The sequence below is a fragment of the Canis lupus genome, chromosome X, assembly GCF_011100685.1.
Source record: "Canis lupus familiaris isolate Mischka breed German Shepherd chromosome X, alternate assembly UU_Cfam_GSD_1.0, whole genome shotgun sequence".
In the NCBI taxonomy this organism is placed as follows: Eukaryota; Metazoa; Chordata; class Mammalia; order Carnivora; family Canidae; genus Canis; species Canis lupus.
This window is the reverse complement of record NC_049260.1, coordinates 13,914,312-13,936,840: the sequence shown is the minus strand read 5'-3', so window position 1 is coordinate 13,936,840 and position 22,529 is coordinate 13,914,312. Positions and strand designations below refer to the sequence as shown.

The 22,529-nt window shown below is 39.9% G+C and overlaps 2 protein-coding genes across 16 annotated transcripts in view; both read right to left on the bottom strand.

Annotated features, from left to right (window-relative positions):
* Positions 1-714: 714 nt before the first annotated feature.
* Positions 715-14,489, bottom strand: SCML1 (Scm polycomb group protein like 1). Of its 13 annotated transcripts, none has more exons than XM_038586924.1 (8): positions 14,352-14,483; positions 9,959-10,107; positions 8,588-8,668; positions 7,841-7,918; positions 4,962-5,066; positions 4,032-4,569; positions 3,729-3,880; positions 715-2,340 (listed from the first exon to the last, which is right to left on the bottom strand). In XM_038586924.1, exons 2-8 carry the CDS (start codon positions 9,986-9,988, stop codon positions 2,206-2,208), a joined length of 1,119 nt encoding a protein of 372 aa, XP_038442852.1. In that variant the 5' UTR covers positions 9,989-10,107; positions 14,352-14,483; the 3' UTR covers positions 715-2,205. The 13 variants fall into 13 exon arrangements, with proteins under 13 accessions (XP_038442852.1, XP_038442854.1, XP_038442853.1 ...); XM_038586926.1 differs by having other exon boundaries at positions 7,841-7,915; XM_038586925.1 differs by lacking the exon at positions 14,352-14,483 and adding an exon at positions 14,130-14,190.
* Positions 14,490-15,986: 1,497 nt separating this feature from the next.
* NHS (NHS actin remodeling regulator) overlaps positions 15,987-22,529 on the bottom strand; it is a 347,302-nt gene continuing 340,759 nt past the window's right edge. For all 3 annotated transcript variants that reach the window (XM_038586921.1, XM_038586920.1, XM_038586922.1), the window contains one exon: positions 15,987-20,079. In XM_038586921.1, coding sequence (XP_038442849.1) covers positions 19,470-20,079 — 610 coding nt within the window. In that variant the 3' untranslated portion in view covers positions 15,987-19,469. The remainder of the gene's footprint in view (positions 20,080-22,529) is intronic.

Here is a 22,529-nt window from a genome sequence, read left to right as displayed (position 1 = left end):
GGCAACGGTATCTCTGGACTAAAATTTTACAAAGCAGACAGTAAAGCTCGAGGGGTTCTCAATCACCCGGGCCCCAGACGGCAAAGTGACATCCCCGTCCCAGCCACTAGAGCATCAGCCCTGGAGCCTCAGCGAGGGCCCTGTCGTCTCCAGTGAACCAGCAGCCATGCTACAGCAGCGGGAGGCATCTCCGGCTTCAGAGACACGGCGTAGGGGAGGGGGCAAGGGGTCACACTGAAGGCGATTCAACCTCAAAAGCCTGAGCCTCTAAGGCTTTTCCACCCTGTAAGCTGGGAGAGCTGAAAGCAGAAAGGCAGTATGGCTCCTGGCCCCCAGGAGTAAAAGGGCAGCCAGGTCCTGCCAGCCAGATGTAGACACCCCCTCCTCCCCCCCACCCCGGGGCAGGGGTGGTGATGGGATCTGTGGGGGCCATTGTCATTTTCTAGCACACTTGCATCATCAGTACCATTGTGAGCCACAAGTTTTGAGCACAAAGCTCACTGATGGAACCCTGTACTGCTCCCCTGGGGTCTAGTTTAAGGCCCTACAAGAGATCAGCCCTTGCTGCTAGGGATCAGCCTAACTGTAGAATGAGGGCAAGTATTTGGACACAAAACCACACACTTAGTAAAGCGTTTCTTTATCAACTCTAATAAATTCGTACATTAATGTCATGCAGTGAAAGCAAAAAAAGTCAAAGTGGAGACTGTGACATTCATTATTGTGGTTTTAAAACTTTATTATATTTTAAAATCTGAAAATTGTAAAACACAGTATTCATACAAACACCTGAGGACTGTTCAACTGGGCACAGCATCTTCACACAAACAATTTGAGAGAAGATCAAGTTTAAGATAGAATCTTGTCTTAAAAAGAAATAACATAAATGAACATTAAAAAGCACCTTTTAAATCATGTGCCCAGTAAATAATTGGTTTTGTTTATAAAGTACATTTGGTTTTCAAAAAGGAAAATGTACATTTTTGCCCCTGGTGAACATTTTATTGGCATTTGTAACAAATGGCTAATACACTTAGCACCGATTCTTATAGCTTATAAATACTACATCAAATGTTATATAAGATAATAAATAATAAAACAGTAACAATGAACATGTTTCTCTTAAAAGTTCTAGTTTTTAAAATAAAGTCTAAAATGACATATCAGAACTAATGTATCTTCTAAAGTTTAGTAGGACAAATGGCTCAGAAAGCAAATGAATTAGGAACATTGCACAAAACAGAGAACTTCCATGTATGGAAACCCTGAAGAGTCAGTTAAGAGGTACTAGTGATGGCAAATGATGTGAGTATTGTAAACAGAATAAAAACATCTCACTAAAAATAGATTATCTTTACCTCTGTGGAAGTACAAAGTGCTATTTTTAAATTCTAAAAGAAAAGATTTACTTATGTGTATACTTCATCTATAGAACAAAATATAAATATGGAACAGTATCCTTTTGAACACAATAAAATATATATCTTTTAAGTATTTGGACACAGGCATCTTTACAGAGAGATGTGAGCAATGAATGCCTAGTGAAATGTCCAAGCTTAGGCAAAATATCTAAGTTTTAAAATAAGTACCACTTGCATAAAATAACCGTTCTATCTGACAGTTTATCTAAAAACTGGTAAGAATACTTCATGAAAGGTTTGTAAGGTTGCTTTTAATCTTAAGTAGGAATATAACATATATAGAAATAATATGGCTTTCCCTTTTGGGAAACTGGTAGCACATGAACGGAACCTTACAGTAACAAACATTTAGAAAGATGCTATCTATCTATAGTTGCATCTTTAAGTTTTCTTGTAAGAAAAACCCATGGATTTTATTAGAGAACTTGTCAATCTCTAGTATTTTCTCTTTGGGATTCAGCTATTTTGGTTCTATAGATAAAGATGAACAAAAATTAGAGGTGTTTCTCTTTCCTGTATGAAGTACATTCGTAAACTATAAAATGAAAATAATAAACTGATATGAAGAACAAACTCCCAGTCTGAATATGCCAATAGTAACATGTTAAATGGCTTCTATAATAGTAGACCAGACTGTAACATAGATCTGCAATTCTGGATAGAACATATTTTTAGAGGAACCTTCTACACAGCAAAAACTTCTAAGGGCAAAAAAATGATTTTACACCAAGATGGCACTTGTCTCCCTGAATGAAATCCAAGCTAAACTTACACAAACATGTATTTAATTGTTAAAGAATTTTTCTTCTTTAAGCTTATCAATGTAGTGGCACAACTTCACGGCTGTCCCTAGCTTCAGCCCCATGTACTTTATCATCATGTCACTCTTGAGCAATAGCAGAGCCTTCCCATCAATGTCCTATAGACAGAAGGAAATGACAATTAATTAGTTAATGTGCTCACATTTTATCAGAATGGTCATTTCTTCATATACAAGAACATTCTGAGTATACACCTGCTTGTTGAAAATTAAAAAATATAGTTTGTACAGTGAAGCATGGTTCGACCATTTATAAATATACTTCGAATTTTAAGAAAACTTAACCTATCTTTTTTTAAAAAAATATCTGAGAGAGAGAGAAACAGAGAGACAGCGTGCACATGCATGCATGCACGAAGTGGGAGGGGGCAGAAGGACACGGAGAGTGAGAAGGGGGGCCTGACTTGGGACTTGTTCCCAGGACCCTGGGATCATGACCTGAAACAAAGGCGGACGCTTTACCAACTGAGCCACCCAGGTGCTCCTAACCTAAAATCTTAAAAATGTCCTAGGCATCAAACTGCCAATCTTTAAATACTGTGTGGAATAAAATACTGCATATCTATGACAGACTAAAAACTATGAATGATAGAAATGAATTTCAGATGCCTATTAACTTTCTTAGAACAGTTTGGAATCTGAGGATTTCAGCATCCATACAAACTGTACATGTGCTATATGTTGCCTTGATGTTAAAAGCTAATAAATTAGTTGCCTGAAGCCAGTTAGATGCTAAAACCTAATTATTTTCTTGCCATATTGAAAAGGGTATATCAAATATATGGCCACTAATTTTATTAGAAAACACTATAAAACTATGACTTGATAGTCAAAAGGCACCCTCCCTCAAATTCTTTACTAACTGACTGATGTTGAAACATATTACTTGGTTTTCACAAGTTCTGGTTTAACAATAAAACTGTACTGTCTGAAAAGACCTGAAAAACCCCTTATAGTACTGCCTTTGTCAGGTACCTTCTGCACTTTTTCGACAAAGTACAATGAAAATTAGAACTTAAAAAAAAAATTAGCCCATGATGTTACTTTGCAAATGGCATGAGGGGATCAGCATCCTAAATAGTCAATAACCATATAAGGTTGACAGAACCGAGCCAAATAATCAGTTGCTGGATTCATTGGGCATCATATCAAGGAAGACACCTTGTCAGGTTGTTCCTATTTAAATCCAGCCTCTATTGGCTAAGGATCTAACTTTGGGCAAAGTGACCTTTCTCACATATGGAAAATCAGTTGATAGGGCTCCCCCCACACCATGTGTACAACTAACCAGTACCCAACTGAAGGGCCTGCATAGAGGTCATTCAAAAGCATTATGGCAGGGGCACTTGGCTGGCTCAGTCCTACACCATGCGACTCTTAATCTGGGGTGGTTGAGTTCAAGGCCTACTTTGGGTATAGAGATTACTTTAAAAAAAAAAAAAGAAAAACGCATTATGGCAGGAAAACCAGATCAAAATATACATTACATGTTGCCTGAAAAGATCAGCAATGGGGTTGAGTGTCTGAGGATCTCTATGTTTCAGAAACTCGATCACTTCATCTACGGACCAGGTTGAAGGGTCATCTGGGAAGCCTCGTTTCAGGAAACCTGGGTTAGCTCGAATTGGTGAACTTGTAGCTTCAATGGGGAGAAAAAGACAAATCAAACTTGACCTGACCATTATCCTGAAAGAAGAGATGTTATGTAGGGAGAAATGACCTTGCATCAAGGATGTTGAAGATTATAGGTTAAATAGTGCTACCTGTAATATCTGTCATTTCACACTCACCAAAGTTGGGTGGGATACAATGAGATGAGGCAGCATGGTTGAGGCTCTGGTTTTCCATTAAAGTTGGATAAGCCATCATCTCAGGGTTATGTATCAGACTGGGTTCACCTTGTGCCATCATGGCACCAGGTGTTGCTGTGGAAGCACGAGTAGGTGAGAACATGCTGCTGCTATGGGCCCCAGGGCTATGATAGCAGGGCATGGAAGAGGAGCCCTGCACTGGCTTTTTAGATGAGAAATATGGCTGAAATGAATGTGAAGAATAGATGGTGGTAGGTGGCGGACTCTGGCTCAGGTTTGGCTCCTGCTCCTGGAGGAATGACTCTCGATCCTGTTCTGGGGACCCCACCTCTGAACGGTAAGGTGATCCTATAATATTGGGTGGGGAACCACTTGTGGGCCTTTCTACTGGCATAGTTGGGCTATAACTTTCAGGGTAAGAGAATGAAGAAGGAGGCTCCTTTTTTCTCATTTTCTGGAATTTGATCTTTCTGGAAAGCAGGTAACTATAATTTTTGTAGGCATATCCAAGTGGCTTCTGAAATGACACAAACCCAGCATAAACCAACTGTCAGTGAGTAAAAAAGGAAGTAGTAAATGTAAATTTATTTTTCATGTAACACTGTTTTATATTACTAAAGATTAATGCTCTACTTTGATTATATGATTTTTTGTTCTTCCTCAACCATACACTTTAACTGAATTTTATATATTGTGGTTTTAAACATAAAAATATTGTCATACATTTCTCAAACTTAAACTTAAGCATTTTCCCAACAAGTTTTAGTCTCCCATCTTCTGCCTGCTACAGCAAGAATCAACTGGCGTTGCTAATCACTTAGTTAATAGTTCCTTCTCATTTCTAACTCATTGGCATCTTTAGAAATGAGGGGTCTACTACAGTTGTGAAAATATTTTTATAACACTCACGCGATTTTGCCACAATGCTTTTGCACGAAAACGGTGGATTTTTGAAACTTTTCCATGAATGACATCAAATTTCTTATCCAGGTTTTGAATAGCATCATAGATGACCTATTATAACACAAGCTATTAATAGTTTCTATTTCAAAAGTAACACAACAAAGCAGCCCAATTTTGACTGCCAGAAACAAAGAAAAGTTCTCAAGCTGTCAGAACCAGATCTCTGGTTTTGGTGATGCCGAGCCGAGCCAGCTGAGATAGGAGCCCCAGCCTCCTACTCAACTACTCCATGCCATACAGGCATTTAATGAAGCTCTAAACCAGAAAGTAAACGTCCCATCATTCTTAAAGCCACCACATTTATGATGGAGTCCTTTTAGATCAACGAAAGAGCTATTTTAGGAAAGAAATCTTCAAATCTGCTAAAAAGCCAAAGAACCTCTTTCCATCTAATCATGGTGTGAATTCACAGGCAATGAGCATTCCACTCTGCAAAGAACAGTGAGCCAAATATAACAGATGTGACTTGTGACTTCAAAGTATTTTGAAATCAGGCAATCAACAACCTTACAAAACCTTCCAGGACATGTCCCCTCGCAGCCAACCAGGTATGTGACTAATAAAACCCGAGAATTCTTCAAATACTCAGAAATTTCAAAATGCTCAGAAAAAAATACACTTACACAGGAGGCCAGAACCATTTCCTCATTCATTCATTCAAATAAATAAACACGTACCGAGGGCCTACTTCCTATCAGAATGGCTTTGCTAGGTGCCAGGACTATGGACAGAAAAGGAAAAAAAGGAAACAAGACAACCAACAGATCCTGCCCTAAGGAGCTCCCCGTGTTAGCTGGGGAGAGATTTCAATAAAGTGATGGGCAGCCCGGAGCCATGGTTTTCAGAGTGTGGTCTCAGACCAGTAGCACGAGTCACCCACTGGCTTGTCGGAAACACATGAGCTCCTGCCCTCCACTTACTGAATTGGGGAACTCTGAGTGGGGGCAGCTGTCTGCCCTCCAGGTGGTTCTGATGCATGATAAGCGAGACCCTCCAGCCGACAGCACTGAGGTGAACAGTGCAGGCTCTCGGGGAACACACGGGTGCAAAGACCAGAGTTCTGCTTCTCAGCTGTGTGACCTTGGGCGCGTTCCTTAACTTCTCTGTGCTTCAATTTCCTCATGTAGAGAATCGAGATGAGAAATCTCTCCCCCAGTTCCCTTGAGGACAACGTGAGGCGCAGTGGTATGGTTATTAATATTAACGTCATGACAAGAGTACTACACAACCCCTGGTCCAGTAATGCTCAATCATCCAGTAATATTCCTACTATCCTTATGCCTCTGATGGCTCTGACACAGGTAGGAATGGGAGGCTAAGTGTGCGTAGAAGAGCAAGACCTAAGCCAGGCTGGCAGTGGTGGCAGGCTTTTCAATGGAGACGTCTACACTGAGGATTAAAAGACAAGATGGTGTTCACTAGGTAAAGACGCAGGGAAGGGCAGAGAAGGCAGAAGGACAGTAGATTCAAAATTACCCAAACAGAGAGAACATCGGAAGTCAGATGTTTAGCCGGTGAACATAAATGATGTTCAAAGAGCTGGATTTTTAAGGGAAGGAGAGAGAATGCATGACAGGAAGAGAGATGGGAGGCCCAAAGAGGAGGCGGCCTTAAGCTGTGGAGGGTAGGCAGAGCAATGGAGCCAGAGGCGCAAGGTGCAGGAGCGGGCCACTCACGAACGGAGGTGTCCCAGCCCATGGAAGAGGCTCAGAGGCAGAGCAGTGCCAGCTAACTTAGCCTTAGAGAGGGAGAGGCCCGATCCCAGGCCAGTGGACAGGCCACAGGGCCCCCTCTGTTTCCCAGCCTGTGTAGGGCTGGGGTCTCCCTAAAGAGAACTCTGGGCAAGGACAGAAAAAGAAAAGCTGGAAGTGTGCAACAGGTCTAGCCCTCTGAGGACAGGGGCTGAAGAAAGGAGAGAGCTCACACACTGGAAGAAACGGGGAGGCTCCCTGCTGGTCCGTTTCAGGGCTCTGACTTAGGGCCCCCAGCATCTCTCCTCCCCCACGCTCTGGCCCACCACATCTCATACAGTCGCTCAAAGAGAAGGCCCTGGCAGAGCCGTCCTAGCCAGGGGTGTTGTGGATGCTCACAGGAGGCAGGCCAGAGAGGGCCCTGCCTGAAATCAGAACCGTCCCCCCCAATCTGGACATCCTTCCCCAAAGACTTGACGTGTTCCCTAGAAGCCATCCACTTCTGTTCTCAATAAGAATGATAAAGACTCACTCTTTATCACTCTTATTGATAAAGATTCTGGACTTAGGCACGGTAGCTCATTTTAACTAACAAACTTTGGATCTTAACATCCATTTTTAAAAAAATAAACTTTCACTACTTCTAGAGGATGCAGCTACCAAATCCTTGATAATTATACTTATCAATCTCTACTGACACGCTAACTTGTACAAAATCTCCTCATAATGATATAAGGTATACTTTAAAAAAAAAGAATGATGAGCTGCCATTTTTTTTTGACTGAGATATCTCAGCAATGCATTTAGGCAGCACATACTAAGTTTTATCCATATCAGGCAATTTCCTTTAAAGATTTTGTAGGGGAAATTAATTCAATATTGCACAACATGACATACATTTTTTCAGTTAAAGGCTTTTAAAACAAAGCTACCAGATGTACATACTGGTATTTCAAGATTTTCACCTGGAGATGCTATTCTAACCAGAAATTGTTAAAAATCATCACAATGAAGGGATAATCATAATGAATTTGATACAGCAAAATTTCAATTCATTGTATACTTTATATGAGATAACCGGGATTTTAACATAGTATTTCAGAAATCTACATTTGAGAGACAGAACTTCTGTACCTGACAGTGAGTAAGGACGTCCAGCACTGTTTTTTGCTGCTCTTCGTTGTAGGAGGTCTCAGACATAGCGTTTTCCTGCTAATATTTTAAAAGTTAAATAGTTAATGCTTTACTTTTGTAAGAGCTAAATTGAATCCTAGGAGGAAAAAACACTTTATTTATTTAAATTTTTATTTTTCACCAACTTTTCAAAGGGGTTCAGAAGTCTTAACCTAAAGCAGAGACAAGGGATCCCTGGGTGGCTCAGTGGTTGAACGGCTGCCTTCGGCTCAGGGCATGATCCCGGAGTTCTGGGATCAAGTCCCACATCGGGCTTCCCATGGGGAGCCTGCTTCTCCCTCTGCCTGTGTCACTGCCTCTCTCTGTGTCTCTTAGGAATAAATAAATAAAATCTTAAAAAAAAAGTAGCGACAAAATAAAATAAAACCGCACATTAATATGAGAATGAAAATGATAACTGCTGATTTAGAGAGGAAATAGGAATTTATTATATCAGAAGGACCTAGGTTTTGAGTTTTGTACTGAAAAGGAGTATAAATTGCCCTGAACTTCCTACAACATAAAGAAAAGGGAGGTAAAATGGATAAGTGGTCACTGTCTAATGAAAAGAAGCAAATAAATTCAGTAGAGGCCAATATTTTTTGTGTGAATTTAGAGGAACTCTATAGTATATGAAGAATTTAAACTTTTTTCTTTAAAATGGTTAAGTGTTAATATATTTGGCAAATGGCAATTAACATTACTTACATTATTGATATATGCAGTGTTTGGTTCATATGCATAAAGAACAGTATTATCATCATCATAAGCAGGTATTCGTGTTCTTATCTAAGGAAGATGTATTAACAAAAGGAAAGATGAAAGACAGAACTGAAAGAGAAACTGAGGACTTCAATTTCACTTTTAAGAAGCTTCAAAAGCCTATTGGGGATATTAAAGGACCTTCGTCCATTGTAAATACTACTACATGAGAAGGTGTACTTGAAAAATTGTCTTCTCATTACCTTAACTACACTTAAGATAAAATCTTCCATTGAGCTTATTAACCTCTTGAGTACCTCAGGGTAGAAAGACTAATCTAGTAACCTGACACCAGAACTGCTATAAAAGCAAGTTATTTCTAACCATGAACAAAGAACTGTGTGTGTGTGTGTGTGTGTGTGAGAGAGAGAGAGAGAGAGAGAAAAGCAGAGAGAGAGAGAAAGAGAGAAAAGCAAGTTATTTCTAACCATGAACAGAGAACAGGGTGTGTGTGTGTGTGTGTGTGTGTGTTACAAAGCTTTTGATTTTTAAATAATCCAACAGTGCCACTCTGTGGACAAAATAGGAAACATTTAAGCACCTATTTTTCCTGATAAATTAATCTCTATCACCTTAAAACATTTTTTTTTGGAATAGGATAGGGTATAAATAAATACACAATAAATAACCTGAAATATTACATTTCATTTAATAATAGCATTCTAAGAATGAATTATAAACTATATGAATAATGTTAAAATAAAGACAGATAGAAGCTATATAGTCTTTGTTTCAAAAAACATAACCAAATAATATGGAATGGGCTATAGATTAGTTCTTATAAAAATATACTGTATATAACCTCATGCTTTTCAAACTGCTCCCACATATTTATGTCAGAAAGAAATTCTCAGTAACATTAACTCCAAAGATGAAAAGATACTGGGGCTGATAGAAGTTATGAGAATTGCCAATAGTGTTTAGGTAGCATTAATACCCACATCCTTATTTAAGTAAAGAAATGCTTTTTCTGTTAAGCCGAATTATATACAGTTTAGTAATCTATATTTTCACTCACCTTCAGGAATCAAAAAAAATACTAGGATGTGACAGAATTGTACAATAGCACAACCATTTTGAAAGACTGGCAGATTTTCATAAATTTACATTAACTCTATGAACTAGCAATTCAACTCCTGAGAGAAATGCTAGTATCTGTTCACAAAAAAACCTATATATGAATGTTTGTTGAAGCTTTATAGATCACTGTCAAAACTTATGAACTTGTTATTTCTGCATTTCATTGAATTAAATTTAGAAAAGAAACACAGCACAATGAAAAGAACAAAGACAGATTTTTCAATCTGAAATACAAACCACATCAGCTTCACTGGAGCCGCTAGACATCTTTTTTGTGCAACAGCAGCACTCCACTTCCTCTGAGTTGGGCCTATTTATATTTAAGCTTGCTGGAGGACTTATTTGTGAAACTGCCTGGTCACCCAGGGCAGGTAAACCACCTACTCCTGAAAAGCAACACATAAAAAAGTTACTTCACATATTACCATAATAAACTTAATAGGAATATGTTCTCCAAATGCCAACTCAAAGTGAATTGGAGTACTGGCTGAATTTTAGAGAATGACAAAACAATAATACTTCCATTAGTGATTTAGAATAAACCTTTATTCAGGGATGCCTCGGTGGTTCAGTCAGTTGAGCATCTGACTTGGTTTCAGCTCAGGTCACCATCTCAGGGTCATGGGATCAAGCCCTATGTCTTCTTGGGTTTATCTCCCTCTGCCCCTCCCCTGCTCATGCTATTTGTCTCTCTCTCTCTTTCAGATAAATATTTTTTAAAAAAGATTCTTTCTCCCTCTCCTTCTGCCTCTTCCCAATTACATGCTCTCTCTACTTCCAAACAAAAACAAAAACAAAGAACACCCCCCCCCAAAAAAACCCTTCCACTTTGAGGTGTAGCTTTAAACTGGTTGTTTTATTCTGGTTATAAGACTAATAATAATTAAACTGTTGTGTTTTATACAAAGGAAGCCTACACAGCAATGAGAATGAACCAACTATTGCTACACACGAGGATGAATCTCACAACCATAAAGAAGTGAGTAAAAGACACAAAAGAGAGAACACAGTGTGCAAGTCAGTTGATCCAAAGCTCAAAACAGGCTAAAGTAATCAATGATGGGAGAAGTCTTTCCAAACCAATACCTTTAGAAATACTATAGTCACTTTAACAATGTCCTCATTTCCTATCTTGCTGATAGGCCATCATTTATGTAAGCAGTCCCCAATTTACAGATCTGACAAAGAACACTGCAGAGTAGTCTTGTACCTCTACTTGAACTCTTCAGGAATGAGAATACTGAACTCAAATTTCCCAACTCTAATAGTATTTCCTATAATCTCATCGTACTTCCAACAATTTTTAAGTTTTATATATGTAATTTTTCATCAAATATGTTTCACTATAGAAAATTTAGAATATACCACAGGGTACAGATATATTAATACCTGTAAAATACAGATTTTACAGCCGACTCTGTGCCGGGCAATGATCTAAGCACTTGATGTGTGTTACCTCATTAAATATTCCTGATAATAACCCTATGTGGCATGCTCTATTGTTACCCCCATTTTTCTTAAGAGAAAGTTGAGGCTAAGTGAGTTTAAATAATTTATGCGGGACTCATAGCTAGTAAGTGGTGCAGTCTGGCTCCAGAGTCTATGGGCTTGACTTATTCATTATTAAAATCACCTGGAATCCCTTCTCTGACAACAAAATAAAACCCAAACTCCTACTATGGCTTACAAGGTCCTCACACAGTCAGGAGCCTCCACATCCCTCAAGTGAGATCACCTCTTACCACTTGTCCCCTTGCTCTAAACCTAAAATATTTACTATCGGCCTTTTATAGACAACTTACACCACCACCGTTTTAGACTCTTAAAATCAGACAATTCCCTACTGGATTAATGACACTGCAACTAAAACTTGGCTGTAGTTAGACATAGATGCAACATTCATTGAGTCCACCACTAGAATCCAGACATTTCTACCTCTGTGGCACATTTACAAATCACCAATCTTGCACTCTTTGAACCTCTCACTCTCATGACCTCTACCCACAATACCCTGCTGGTTCTCATCTAGAAGAACCTATTCAACTTCAAAGCTCAACTCAAGTTCTATCTCCACAAAGGAAAGGTGCTAAGTCATCCCATCTGGAAGTGGACACTGCTTTCCTCAAAGTACCAGAAAGCTCACACAATAATGCTTTTGAGGTAACTGTTACACAAAGGGAAACACCAAATAGCATAAAGACCTCAGGCTTGGGTCAGAATACCTGGGTTTTAGGTCCTAGCTCCTCCACTTACTGGCTGTTTGACTGCTCTGTGCTTTTTTTTTTTTTTTAATCTGTAATACGGGGATAATAGTACAGACCTCACATGAAGTTATGAGGATTACATTAATTAATACAGTGTCAAGTGCTTAAAAGCATGGCTGGAATAGCAAAGGCACCCACTGTTCACTACCATTATTTTATCATTTGGGTATTCATAACATCCTCCCAATAGAACTATTTGTCATGGAGCACATGGACAATAAATATTCAGGGTCATAATGTAATTTTCATTCACACTGCCCCTGTACGCTGTAGCTATAACAACTATTTTTTTTCCAAGATTTTATTTATTCATTTGAGAAAGAGAGGGAGAAGCAGATTCCCCTCTGAGCAGGGAGCCAGACCTGGGGCTTGATCCCAGGACCTGAGCAAGCCTAAGGCAGATGCCCCTCAACCATTTTTTTTGTAAACAAATTTTATTTTATTATTACTTTTTAAAGATTTTATTTATTCATGAGACACACAGAGAGCGGCAGATATATAGAGGGAGAACCAGGCTCCTCGCAGGGAGCCATATGTGGGACTCAATCCCAGGACCCCAGGATCACAACCTGAGCCAAAGGCACTCAACCACCCAGGTGCCCCCTGTAAACAAATTTTAAATACCAGGACATAATGCAAAGAACTGGGCTTTAAAAAATACTTGGATCCAAATTCAAACTGCAAAATTTGCTATTTTGCTCCAAGCAAACCTTTCTGTGCCTCAATTTCTTAACTCATTAAGTTAGAATAATATCTACTTCACAGGAATATGTAAAACTGAATGACACAGTTAAGCACAGAGTATCATGTCTGGTTCACAGCAGGCACAGCATCAATTTTAGTTCCTTTCCATTCTTTACATAAGATAGTTTCTGCAAAGCTTTCTTAGATCCCAATCATGCCTGGATTATGCAAAACTAATTAATATAATTCATTAAACTCAAAATCTTGCAAAACGAGTTTACTTAAAATGAAGCTCATTTATATTTTATGATAGAAAACCTAAACTCTCGATAACGAACGTAAGAACAAGAAACCATCTAGTTTTTAAAAAGACGTTTTTTAGACATTAAAGGCATTTCAAAGGCATTTTTCAAAAGTCATTTGAATATTCTGCTTCCAAAGTTGCGAAGAATTCACTTGCCATCAATTGATCGAAAATATGAAGGATGAAAACAGCGTTTTTCACCAGAAAACCACTGCAAAATATACACAGCAAAAACAGGGCAAACTACAACACCCAATTAAAAAAATAAATCCTGTGTCAATACACTGGAACAATCATTTTCTAAAAATCCTGTCCAAACTCTCAAAACGAGCCTTTCCTGTGTCCATATCAAACTTAAGCGACCCCAAAGTTGCCAGACGTAAGATAAAGCTGCACAGACTGTATCCCAACGCCCGGCACTGAATTGAACCCATGCCCTGTTTTTATAAAACACCGTGCAAAAAGCTGCTTATAATATCACGATTTGTTGACATTAAGTAGTTTAAAACCCTAAAACAGTCCGAATTTGGGGAGGGCCAGGTAGAGGAAGGAAGCGATCTTTAACCAAGTTACCAAACGATCGTGCTCAACGCACATCTTTATTTTCTTTCGCCTCGTTTACGTATTTACAATAAACCAGTAAGAATGAACAGTCACTGATCAAACGAGGTTACCAACAAAGCCTCAAAAATCAACGTTTCAATCTCAAAAACATGTTTCACCGAATCAGCTCTCTAGTTCACCAATTCTTTTTTTTTAAGATTTATTTATTCGTGACGGGCCGAGACCCAGGCAGCGGGAGAAGCGGGCTCGCTGCAGGGAGCCCGACGCGGGACTCCATCCCGGAACCCCGGGATCACGCCCTGAGCCGAACCCCCGAGCCACCGAGCCACCGAGGCGTTCCAGTTCGTTAAATTCTTTCAACTCAAAATTCTATATAAAGTTTGTCTGGGTAGTTTCTCGCCCCACCCCACCCCCCGCCTCCGCTGAGGAAAAGAAGGGACGAGAGAGGATCTACTTGTCTCAGAAAGTCAGCACAATACTCAAAAAATGGCCAAATCTCCAAAGCTCCTAGGCGCCGGCTTCCCGGGACAGGCGGCGGAAACCACCCTGAACCACCCCTCAGAGCGCTACCGAAATTAAAGCGTAGACTCACGCTTTCCGAAGAGCGAGTCCTTTCACTTCGCTTGAGGCAAGTCCGGTCCCGCCCCGCCCCGCTCCCCCGCCGCCCCGCCCCCACCCGGCCCGCTCCCCACTCCGCCCCGCCCCCCACTCCGCCCCGGAGCTCCCCAACCGTTAAGCCAAATCGTATTTCAACGGATTTTCGCGCACACCGAGACAAGAAAGTTCAAGGGCAGGGGCAGTGCCGCTAACAGACCTGTTCCTGCATCATGGCCTGACACACCGGCCTCCGGAGAGGACGCAACACCAGTAGACGAATCCAGCCTTCTGGAGCGACAACGGCCAAAAACCGTTACCTCTACCACAGATTCAAAAGCTATCCTCCTACCGGAAGTCGGGTTCTGTCACGCGATGCCTCCACCTCGAAGACACCGGAAGTTCCGGAACTATCGCGCGCACCAGGGAGCACGCGGCACTCGGGTTCCAATACGTGCGGCTCTTAACCAATCCCGCGGGCGCCTGCGCAATGGTTGGGGAGGGGGACGTTGCTAGGGAGATAGCCGAGGGGAGGGGCTTTGCTTCCTACCCCGCGACCGGCAGTGCCCACCTCCGAGCGTCGGTAGCTGGGCGTTCGAGTTCTGACTTCCGTTCGCAAAAGCCGGTGGGATTGAGACCCGGCACTAGACCATGTGCGCGAGCTTCCAATGCTGAGAGGCGCTTCTGCGGCTGCGCGGGGACGCCAGCGCATGCGCGCGCGTGATTCTTCCGGCACTGAAGACGCTTTGTGGAGAAAGCCGAGTGAGGCTGGCGGGCACGTGGCCTCGCTACTGTCATTGGTTGGTTTATTTGAAAAAAAAATTTTTAAATGTAATTTTGTCCCTACCCTTCCCGCCACAGATGTCAACTCTTGGCTCTATCCTAGGTGTTCACGTCATTGCTGGAATTTGAAGGAGCAAAGGGGACGGGGCCTTAGTTGTGGAGGTTTGGTACAAGCGGGAAAAGTTATTTTATTTTTTTAAAGATTTTATTGACCTATTCATAAGAGACACACACACACAGGCAGAGGTAGAAGCAGGCTCCATGCAGGGAGCCGGACATGGGACTCGATCTCGGGTCTCCAGGATCACGCCCTCGGCTGAAGGCAGGTGCTAAACCGCTGGGCCACCGGGGCTGCCCCGGGGAAAGTTATTTTAAAAAGTTGTTACCTCATGGAGAGGTAACACAGACCCGAGAGCCAGATTTACTGTTCTTAACCCCAGCCCCAACAGTTAGCCGCTCCTTGGCTTTGGACAAGTCAGGTAATGGCTCTGTGCTTACCTTTCCCCATCTGTAAAATGGGCACAATGTGAGGAGTCCACGAGTTTGAGTAAGCAAAGCACTTAGAACACGATCTGGCACATAAATTTACTATGTAAAAAAGGGTACCTGACATTTTTCAGTGCGAGGCTGCCCATCTTCAGAAGGAGGCACAGTCTGAGTATCAGAAGCAAAGCAGGTGAATATTTTAAAATAAAGCAATAAATCTTTTCTTGGCTCACAGAGGAGCTAAGAGGAAAGTATAGTAGAAACTGGAAATTTATTCTTTCTCCTCTCAAATACAAAACGAGATTAGAGAGGCACCCGGCTGGCTCAGTCAGTAGAGCATGTGTGATCTCCCGGTTGTGAGCTCGAGCCCCACGATGGGTGTAGACATTACTTTTTTAAAAATGAAAAAAAAAAAAAAAACTCCCACAAAACCCAAAATGAGATTAAAGCCCATTATACACTATTATTATTTTTGCTTATACTTTTGTTATAGTAGTCCCCTTCCTTTATGTCTAGGTCACTATAAAACACGTGCTGTTTGTGAAACCCCAAGAACGCAATTACATAATTCAAGAAAAACCAGTTGTTTAATTGCAGTCACGTTTATTTGCAGTTTCTATACACACTTTCTAGGTAATCAAACTTTTCTGGTACATTTTTTGAGAGGGGTTCACAATGAAACTGTCACCATTTTTACTAAAAATAAATACAAGACTTAAAGTGTTGCACAGCTCTAAAATATACAAAGGCTTGAATTGAATGTAAACGTTGAAAACATCTTACAAAAGAAACCATTTCTGCAACAATTTAAAAAGTCCATATTTACAAATATTACAAAAATACAAAATGGATGCAAGTCCATAAACCATTGTCTTTTTGGCCAGCATGAACTGGTTCTAGTACCAAAATAGTTACACTGTAACCTTCTTTATAGTTTTAAATCTTTGTCCTGATCTAGTTCTCTAAATCTGCCATCACTGCAGCAAATGTACTCACTCACTGACCTTTGGCAAGAGCAAACTGTGTTTTGTTTGCTACAACTAGTCCATGTCCTCTACTTAGCCAAAAACAAAACAAAACAAAACCCACCAAAAAATAAGGAAAAAAATTTCCCCCACAAAACATAGATATGTTATATAAACATAAAAGAACAAAAAATTAGCATCAGTGCAAACAACAGAAGAAAAGTTTGGATTGATGTTTTTCACAATACCTAATGTGTGTACCCTGCTTCAAAACGGCAGTGATGTTGAAGACAGCCCTCTAATTCTTGGTTTTATATGCTATGTAATAAAGCCATGTAGAATATTCCAAATTACTAAGGAATTCCTTACTTTTTTTTTTTACTCAGTTTGTTACTCAATACTCTTTCCACAGTGAATTTAAAATCCATCATTATTTGGGTTATTTTTTTTAAATCTATGAAGTATAAAATAGAGAAACTCTGCTATAGATTTTTAGAGTAAACAAAATAAGTAAAACTATATTATAAGGGTTAGTTCTGTGATCATTACATATAGAAGGAATTTTATTGCCTCACAATTCAAGTCAGTATGTATTTTAAAAAATATATGGTACCGTTACTTAAATTGATGTCAATAATAAAAAGGTGACATATTTATTAAAGCCAATTCATGTGTTTCCTAGTCAAGATTTAGAATCACTTTTAAAGCCCACATACCTTTCTTTACGCTTAAAAAACCCCTAACTACACAAAAGCCATACTGCAAACGAACTGCTTTTATGAAAATTACAAAAGATCACCTATTGTGACTGGAAATGACGGTTTCTTATCACATTTGTCTAAAAACTTTATTTTTAAAATTTTGCCAAGTGTACTTTCCAAAGCATGAGAAAAAGTTATTCATGTTCCCATGTGGTGTCAAACCATGCTGGTTTTTTTGACTAATGGGTTCCAATGAGAAATGATGATCCATTTTTTTCAAACCCCCAAACATTTTTCTTTTAATAAAAAGTATAACACTTTGTAAATGTTCAAATGTACCCTTTACCCGGTAGCTTATCTATCCCAGCACAAGCACCCACACACCCACATCCACACACGCACACGTTCTCCCTCCTCTACCCCGCCACCCCCAGCACCCATTTTACATACAAGGATGACAAGAAATTAAGAAATACAATTCGATAGTGAAAACAAATAGAAGAAGCCAGACTTTTTTTTTCTTTACAAACAAAAAACCAACAGCAATCAGATTCTCTAATTCTCAATCTATAACATCTTAGAAAGTGTTTCTATTGAAAGACAGCATCCTCTTAGACCAGGCTTTCTCCTTCATGTTGTATGATTGAAACCAAAGCCACAAACCCCCTTTCACACATCCTACTTTCCCAAATACCACTTGCATAAACTTAAAGCCAGCTGCTTATCAATTTCTTGGTAACTCTGGTCTGTTCTATCATTCTAATCACATTCTATTCTTTTATAGGCCATATCCCTTCTTAGTTCTCTCTACTTTCTACCTTGTTCCATTCAAAACATATTCTAAGTACATAGCTGCTTATATTTCTGACATATCATTTCAAACATTAGTATCAGTTCATGTTAAAATCAGAGGTGTAAGAACCATTTGCAGATTTCAACTTGTAACTACTTTTTTTTTCAGTTTTAAGACAAGAAAATTCAAGTAATTTCAAGTAATTCAGCTTGTTTCCCTGCCTTCATTTTATCAGAGCACTTGCCCTGACATTTCCTTTCCCACCCACCACCCTCCCCTTTTGCCATCAAGCAGATATAGTAAAATCAGACAAAAACTCATTTGTATGTAGCATTGTGAACCAGAGCTGTTCCCCATTCCCAGTTTAACAGTGAATATAAATAATGCATATACACATACCTATTTCCCAACTATATTGTTCACAGTGTCATTTCTGTTACTTTTTAGGTAGCATGAATCTCATCAGCACAGAGAGAAAGCTTCACTGAAAACTCATTGCAGGTACTTACTGATAAATCAATAGCTCTGTGGCATGCTTATATTTTATTTTTGTTAGTTAAAGAACCTGGAGCTAATTGCTAAACTGTTTAAGGAGTGGATAGTCATTAGATTATGACTATTTATGTCCCCAGTAGCCTAATATAAAACATAACCTAAAATTAACTATTGTTTTCCCTATTCATTCTCTTTAAAGCAATCCATTGAAAAATTAAGTCTAAATGACACTGTCAAATCTGTTCTCCAGGGCTTTGTGTTGAGAATGATGATTTTTCTGATTAAAAAAATCAAAAGCATGCTTTTCATTCTGTCCAAATTACCACATGGCAAATCATAGCCATGTGTTACTATTCACTTGTTTGGTACTGCAAATTGTCACAAAAATGGTTAGGTCTGAATTCGTTATTTTAAATTAATCACATTTCAGTATATGACCTCGAGATTTTCTTTATTTCACCGGTTTAAAATTCATAATTGAGGTTTATCACTCAGAAAATCATATTGGTGGACATTTAAATATGGTATTTTATATGAAAATGGTATTCACAGAATACAATTATTACACTTTATTTGTTGTGTTCTATAAACAGTTGGTGTGTGGTAGATAATTGGCCACATGTCCACTCGTCATTGATAAATCTATTTACACATTTTTATCAAAAATATGGTATTTACATGTGTGTAGTTCTTTCTTCTGAATTTTGTTTTAGTTCGTTTTAATGTAAAAAAATACCAAACCTCCAGAGTAATTTCATCTTCTTAAGAATTATGACAGTGAGGGCTTTGTTTTCTGAATAGGCAGCTCTGGGAAAACTTTTTCTAGGTTTCATGAAAAGCAGACATTTTCAAATTCTATATTATCAAAAGGAATGAGATTGTGTAAATCAAACTAAGCTAAAGAAAAATATGAAAGACAGTGCAGCTACTTAAAAACATGGAAAACAATCAAGAAATACCATCTTCCATTTCCCCAGCAAATATTTAGGAATTTGTTGGTAAGCAGTGATGGTACCCCATGGTGTGCTGACTTCTCCCCAGTCCTCTGTTCTGTTCCTACATCCTCATATGACTAAGGGTTCTGGCCTCTGACAGCCAGCTTGGCCCTGGACCACCTATGTTGAGCTCTGGGAGGATCGGTCATCATGTGGGCTTCCATCAGAATTTTCTGTCTCACCCTCAGAGATGGCCTGCATGGGTGCATTGTACAGCCTGCAGCGGACGCTGTAGCGGCTGCTGCTGGCCGCAGGGGGAGCTCGGGAGCGTCCCACCCTTGCTGCTGCTGAGGTGGCAAAGTTCTTTGAGGAAAACCCTTCTGCATTAACTCTTGGGGAGCATGGAGAGAGTGGGGACAAAGCCTCGGCCCCAGGTGCCCCCTGATGGGCCTCCTGGGTGCTTTGTGGGGATTCAGCTGTGAGCTCTCCAGGAGGTTTGGGCAGGATGGGACTTTTCAGGATCTCAGTAGCAGACATGCGGTAACTAGAATCTGAGCGACTTCCTTTCTTGAGGAGTAACAGCTTAAACTCTTCATTCGATGTGTTGGACTTTTTGGCATTTCGGTAGATGAGGCCAGGAGACCTCTGGCTGTTTGGGCTGGTCACGCTGCTGTTGGGCAAAGTGACAGAGCCAGCGTTGCTGCTGCTACTGCTGCCAAGAGAAGCTCTTGATTTGCTTCGAGCAGACATATCCCCAGAATCTTTTCTTCCAAGTACTTTCCTCTTCGACCTTTAAAGAAAAGGAAAAATCTCGGTCCACATACATTTTTACGAAACTAAAAGTATTAAGTCACATTCATGCACATGCACACGATGAGGAGTGAGATACTTTCCTATCCCTTATAGCACTCATAGCCTGAGGAAAATTCTCCAATAACCAGTGGATATAAATTAGGTTCTATAAATGACCATTTCACATAGTGACTAATGTGAAGGCTAGAGGTTCTAGAAGAAGACTTATTGGGATGTTTTACAAGAGTATAAGAAAATATTGCTGTCTGATTTCCAGTTAGAGTATAGGCAGTGATGGAGTGTGGCTTTCTCTTATTAAATCTGTCCCTGCATTACAGATAAAATGCTCTGATGTCTGAGGTTGACTTCCAGTGAGTACCAGAAGAGCAAAGATGATAGAAGTGTGGATGGGACAGGATTAGCCATAGGTTGCTGGTGGACAGGCTCAAGTGATGGATATGTGTGTGTGTCAGGGGAAGGTACATTATTGCTTTTCTGTCTACTTTTTAAATTTCTCCATATAAAAAATTTCTTACATGACTTTTTAAATACATCAGTCCATTTTTGGCTGTAAAGACAATTTTCCGTAGCTGCTTAGTAACGTCAGCAGTGTATAAGTAAGCCAACTTTCTGTGAGAAGCTAAAAACCTAGGCTACCTCTGGAGCTCTTAAAGCTCTATGCACTGCAAACTCAAGAAAACAAGGTTAAAAAAAAATAAAATCAGGTGTCATCCACAAAAAAAGAAAGAAAACAAGGTCATTCTTGTCACTGTGTAGCACATAAATAAATCCTACACAAATGCAAATCTAAGATTACCAAGTTAGGTAAATCTACCAAACATAGGCATCCGTCATCATATTATTTCTTTTGATAAGTAAATAGGTGTGAATGTAATGAATCTTTAGCATGATTCAGTACATTGATAAATATTGGCAATGTGCTCTTTTACCAACCTAAAAATCCATAGGGTAGAGAAAATGTCAGCTTTGCAGTTGGAGAGCAGCCTCATTTTGATTCACTGAAACCTTTGTGGTTGTTATCTTGCATATGCCAGTGTCTGGCACTCCAATACGGTAAGAATTTCAAACTAACATTTGCTTTTAGCATCTATCATATTCTAGACACTAAAATGTTATTTTTGCATCAAAATTGAATATGTGAGCTATAGGTATCTTCACTAACAGTCAGGGAATAGGTGGAGAAGTTTTAACTGACAAGACTGGATAAGAAGTGGCAGCACTGAGATTCAATTCCAGATGTTTCTGACTCCACTACTTATGTTCTGTTCACTATTCCAGATACTAACATTTGGTCCTTTGGGGTAAGAAGTTGGCTTTTTAACATATATAGCATTTTAGTGACTTGTTGTAAGATAAAGTGGGGTAAGGGAAATATAATCAGATCTTAGACTACACATGGAGCAAAGAAAAAATAGACTAATGATTCTTTACTTTCCGAGTGGTAAGGTGTGCCTGCTAAGGTATATACACACAGAAAGTGGTTCTGATGGACTCCTTTTAAAAAAGCTGTTGAATAGCTGTGCTCCTTCTTTATGAGAAAACTACATCAACAGATAATGCAAGTTCTCTTTATTTTATTTTATTTTTTTGCAAGTTCTCTTTGAAGGTAGAATTCCAGGGTCACCTGGGTGGCTCAGTAGGTTAAGTATCTGCCTTCATGACCCCGGGGTCCTAGAATTGAGCCCTGTATCAGGCTCCCTGCTCAGCAGGGAGTCTGCTTCTTCCTCTCCCTCTGCCCCTCCCCCATCTCATGCTCTCTCTCTCTTTTTCTCTCAAATAAATAACTAAATAAATGGTTTTTAAAAAGTAGAATTTCCAGGAAAAATGACAAGCTTCTTGCAAAAAACTTGCTTCAAGAAGTGCGACTTCATAAGGTAGAAAAGGCAGTTTCCAAGTTGTGTCCTTTGGGTGTCCCATGTAGGTCACCAAGGCCTAGTGGAAGAAGGTAGTCGTGGTTGTGATAGGAGCTGGCACAGTGGGATTGGATAGCTCAGTCTAATATGGGTTTGGTTGCCAAGTACGAGTTCCTGCTCTGTTCATCAGTCACAAATTGTAAGGAGTATATATTCTTGCAAACATGGCCCTTGATCACAGGGCACAGAGGGCAGGTGAGAGAATGTGAATGGGCAGCCTGGACATAACAATGTCCTAGAAAAACAGCCCAGGGGACATCTTCTGTTTGTGGGATTTGGAACATTAATTTTAGAGCAGGGCCCATGTTATTGAAGAAGTTTAAGTTTTTGGGGAGCCTGGGTGCTTCAGTCAGTTAAGCATCCTCCTTTGGCTCAGGTCATGATCCTGGGGTCCTGGGATGGAGCCCCGCATTGGGCTCCCTGCTCAGCAGGGAGCCTGCTTCTCCCTCTCCTTCTGCTGCTCCACTTGCTTGTGCTTCTCTCTCTCTCTCTCTCTCTAATAAATAAAATCTTT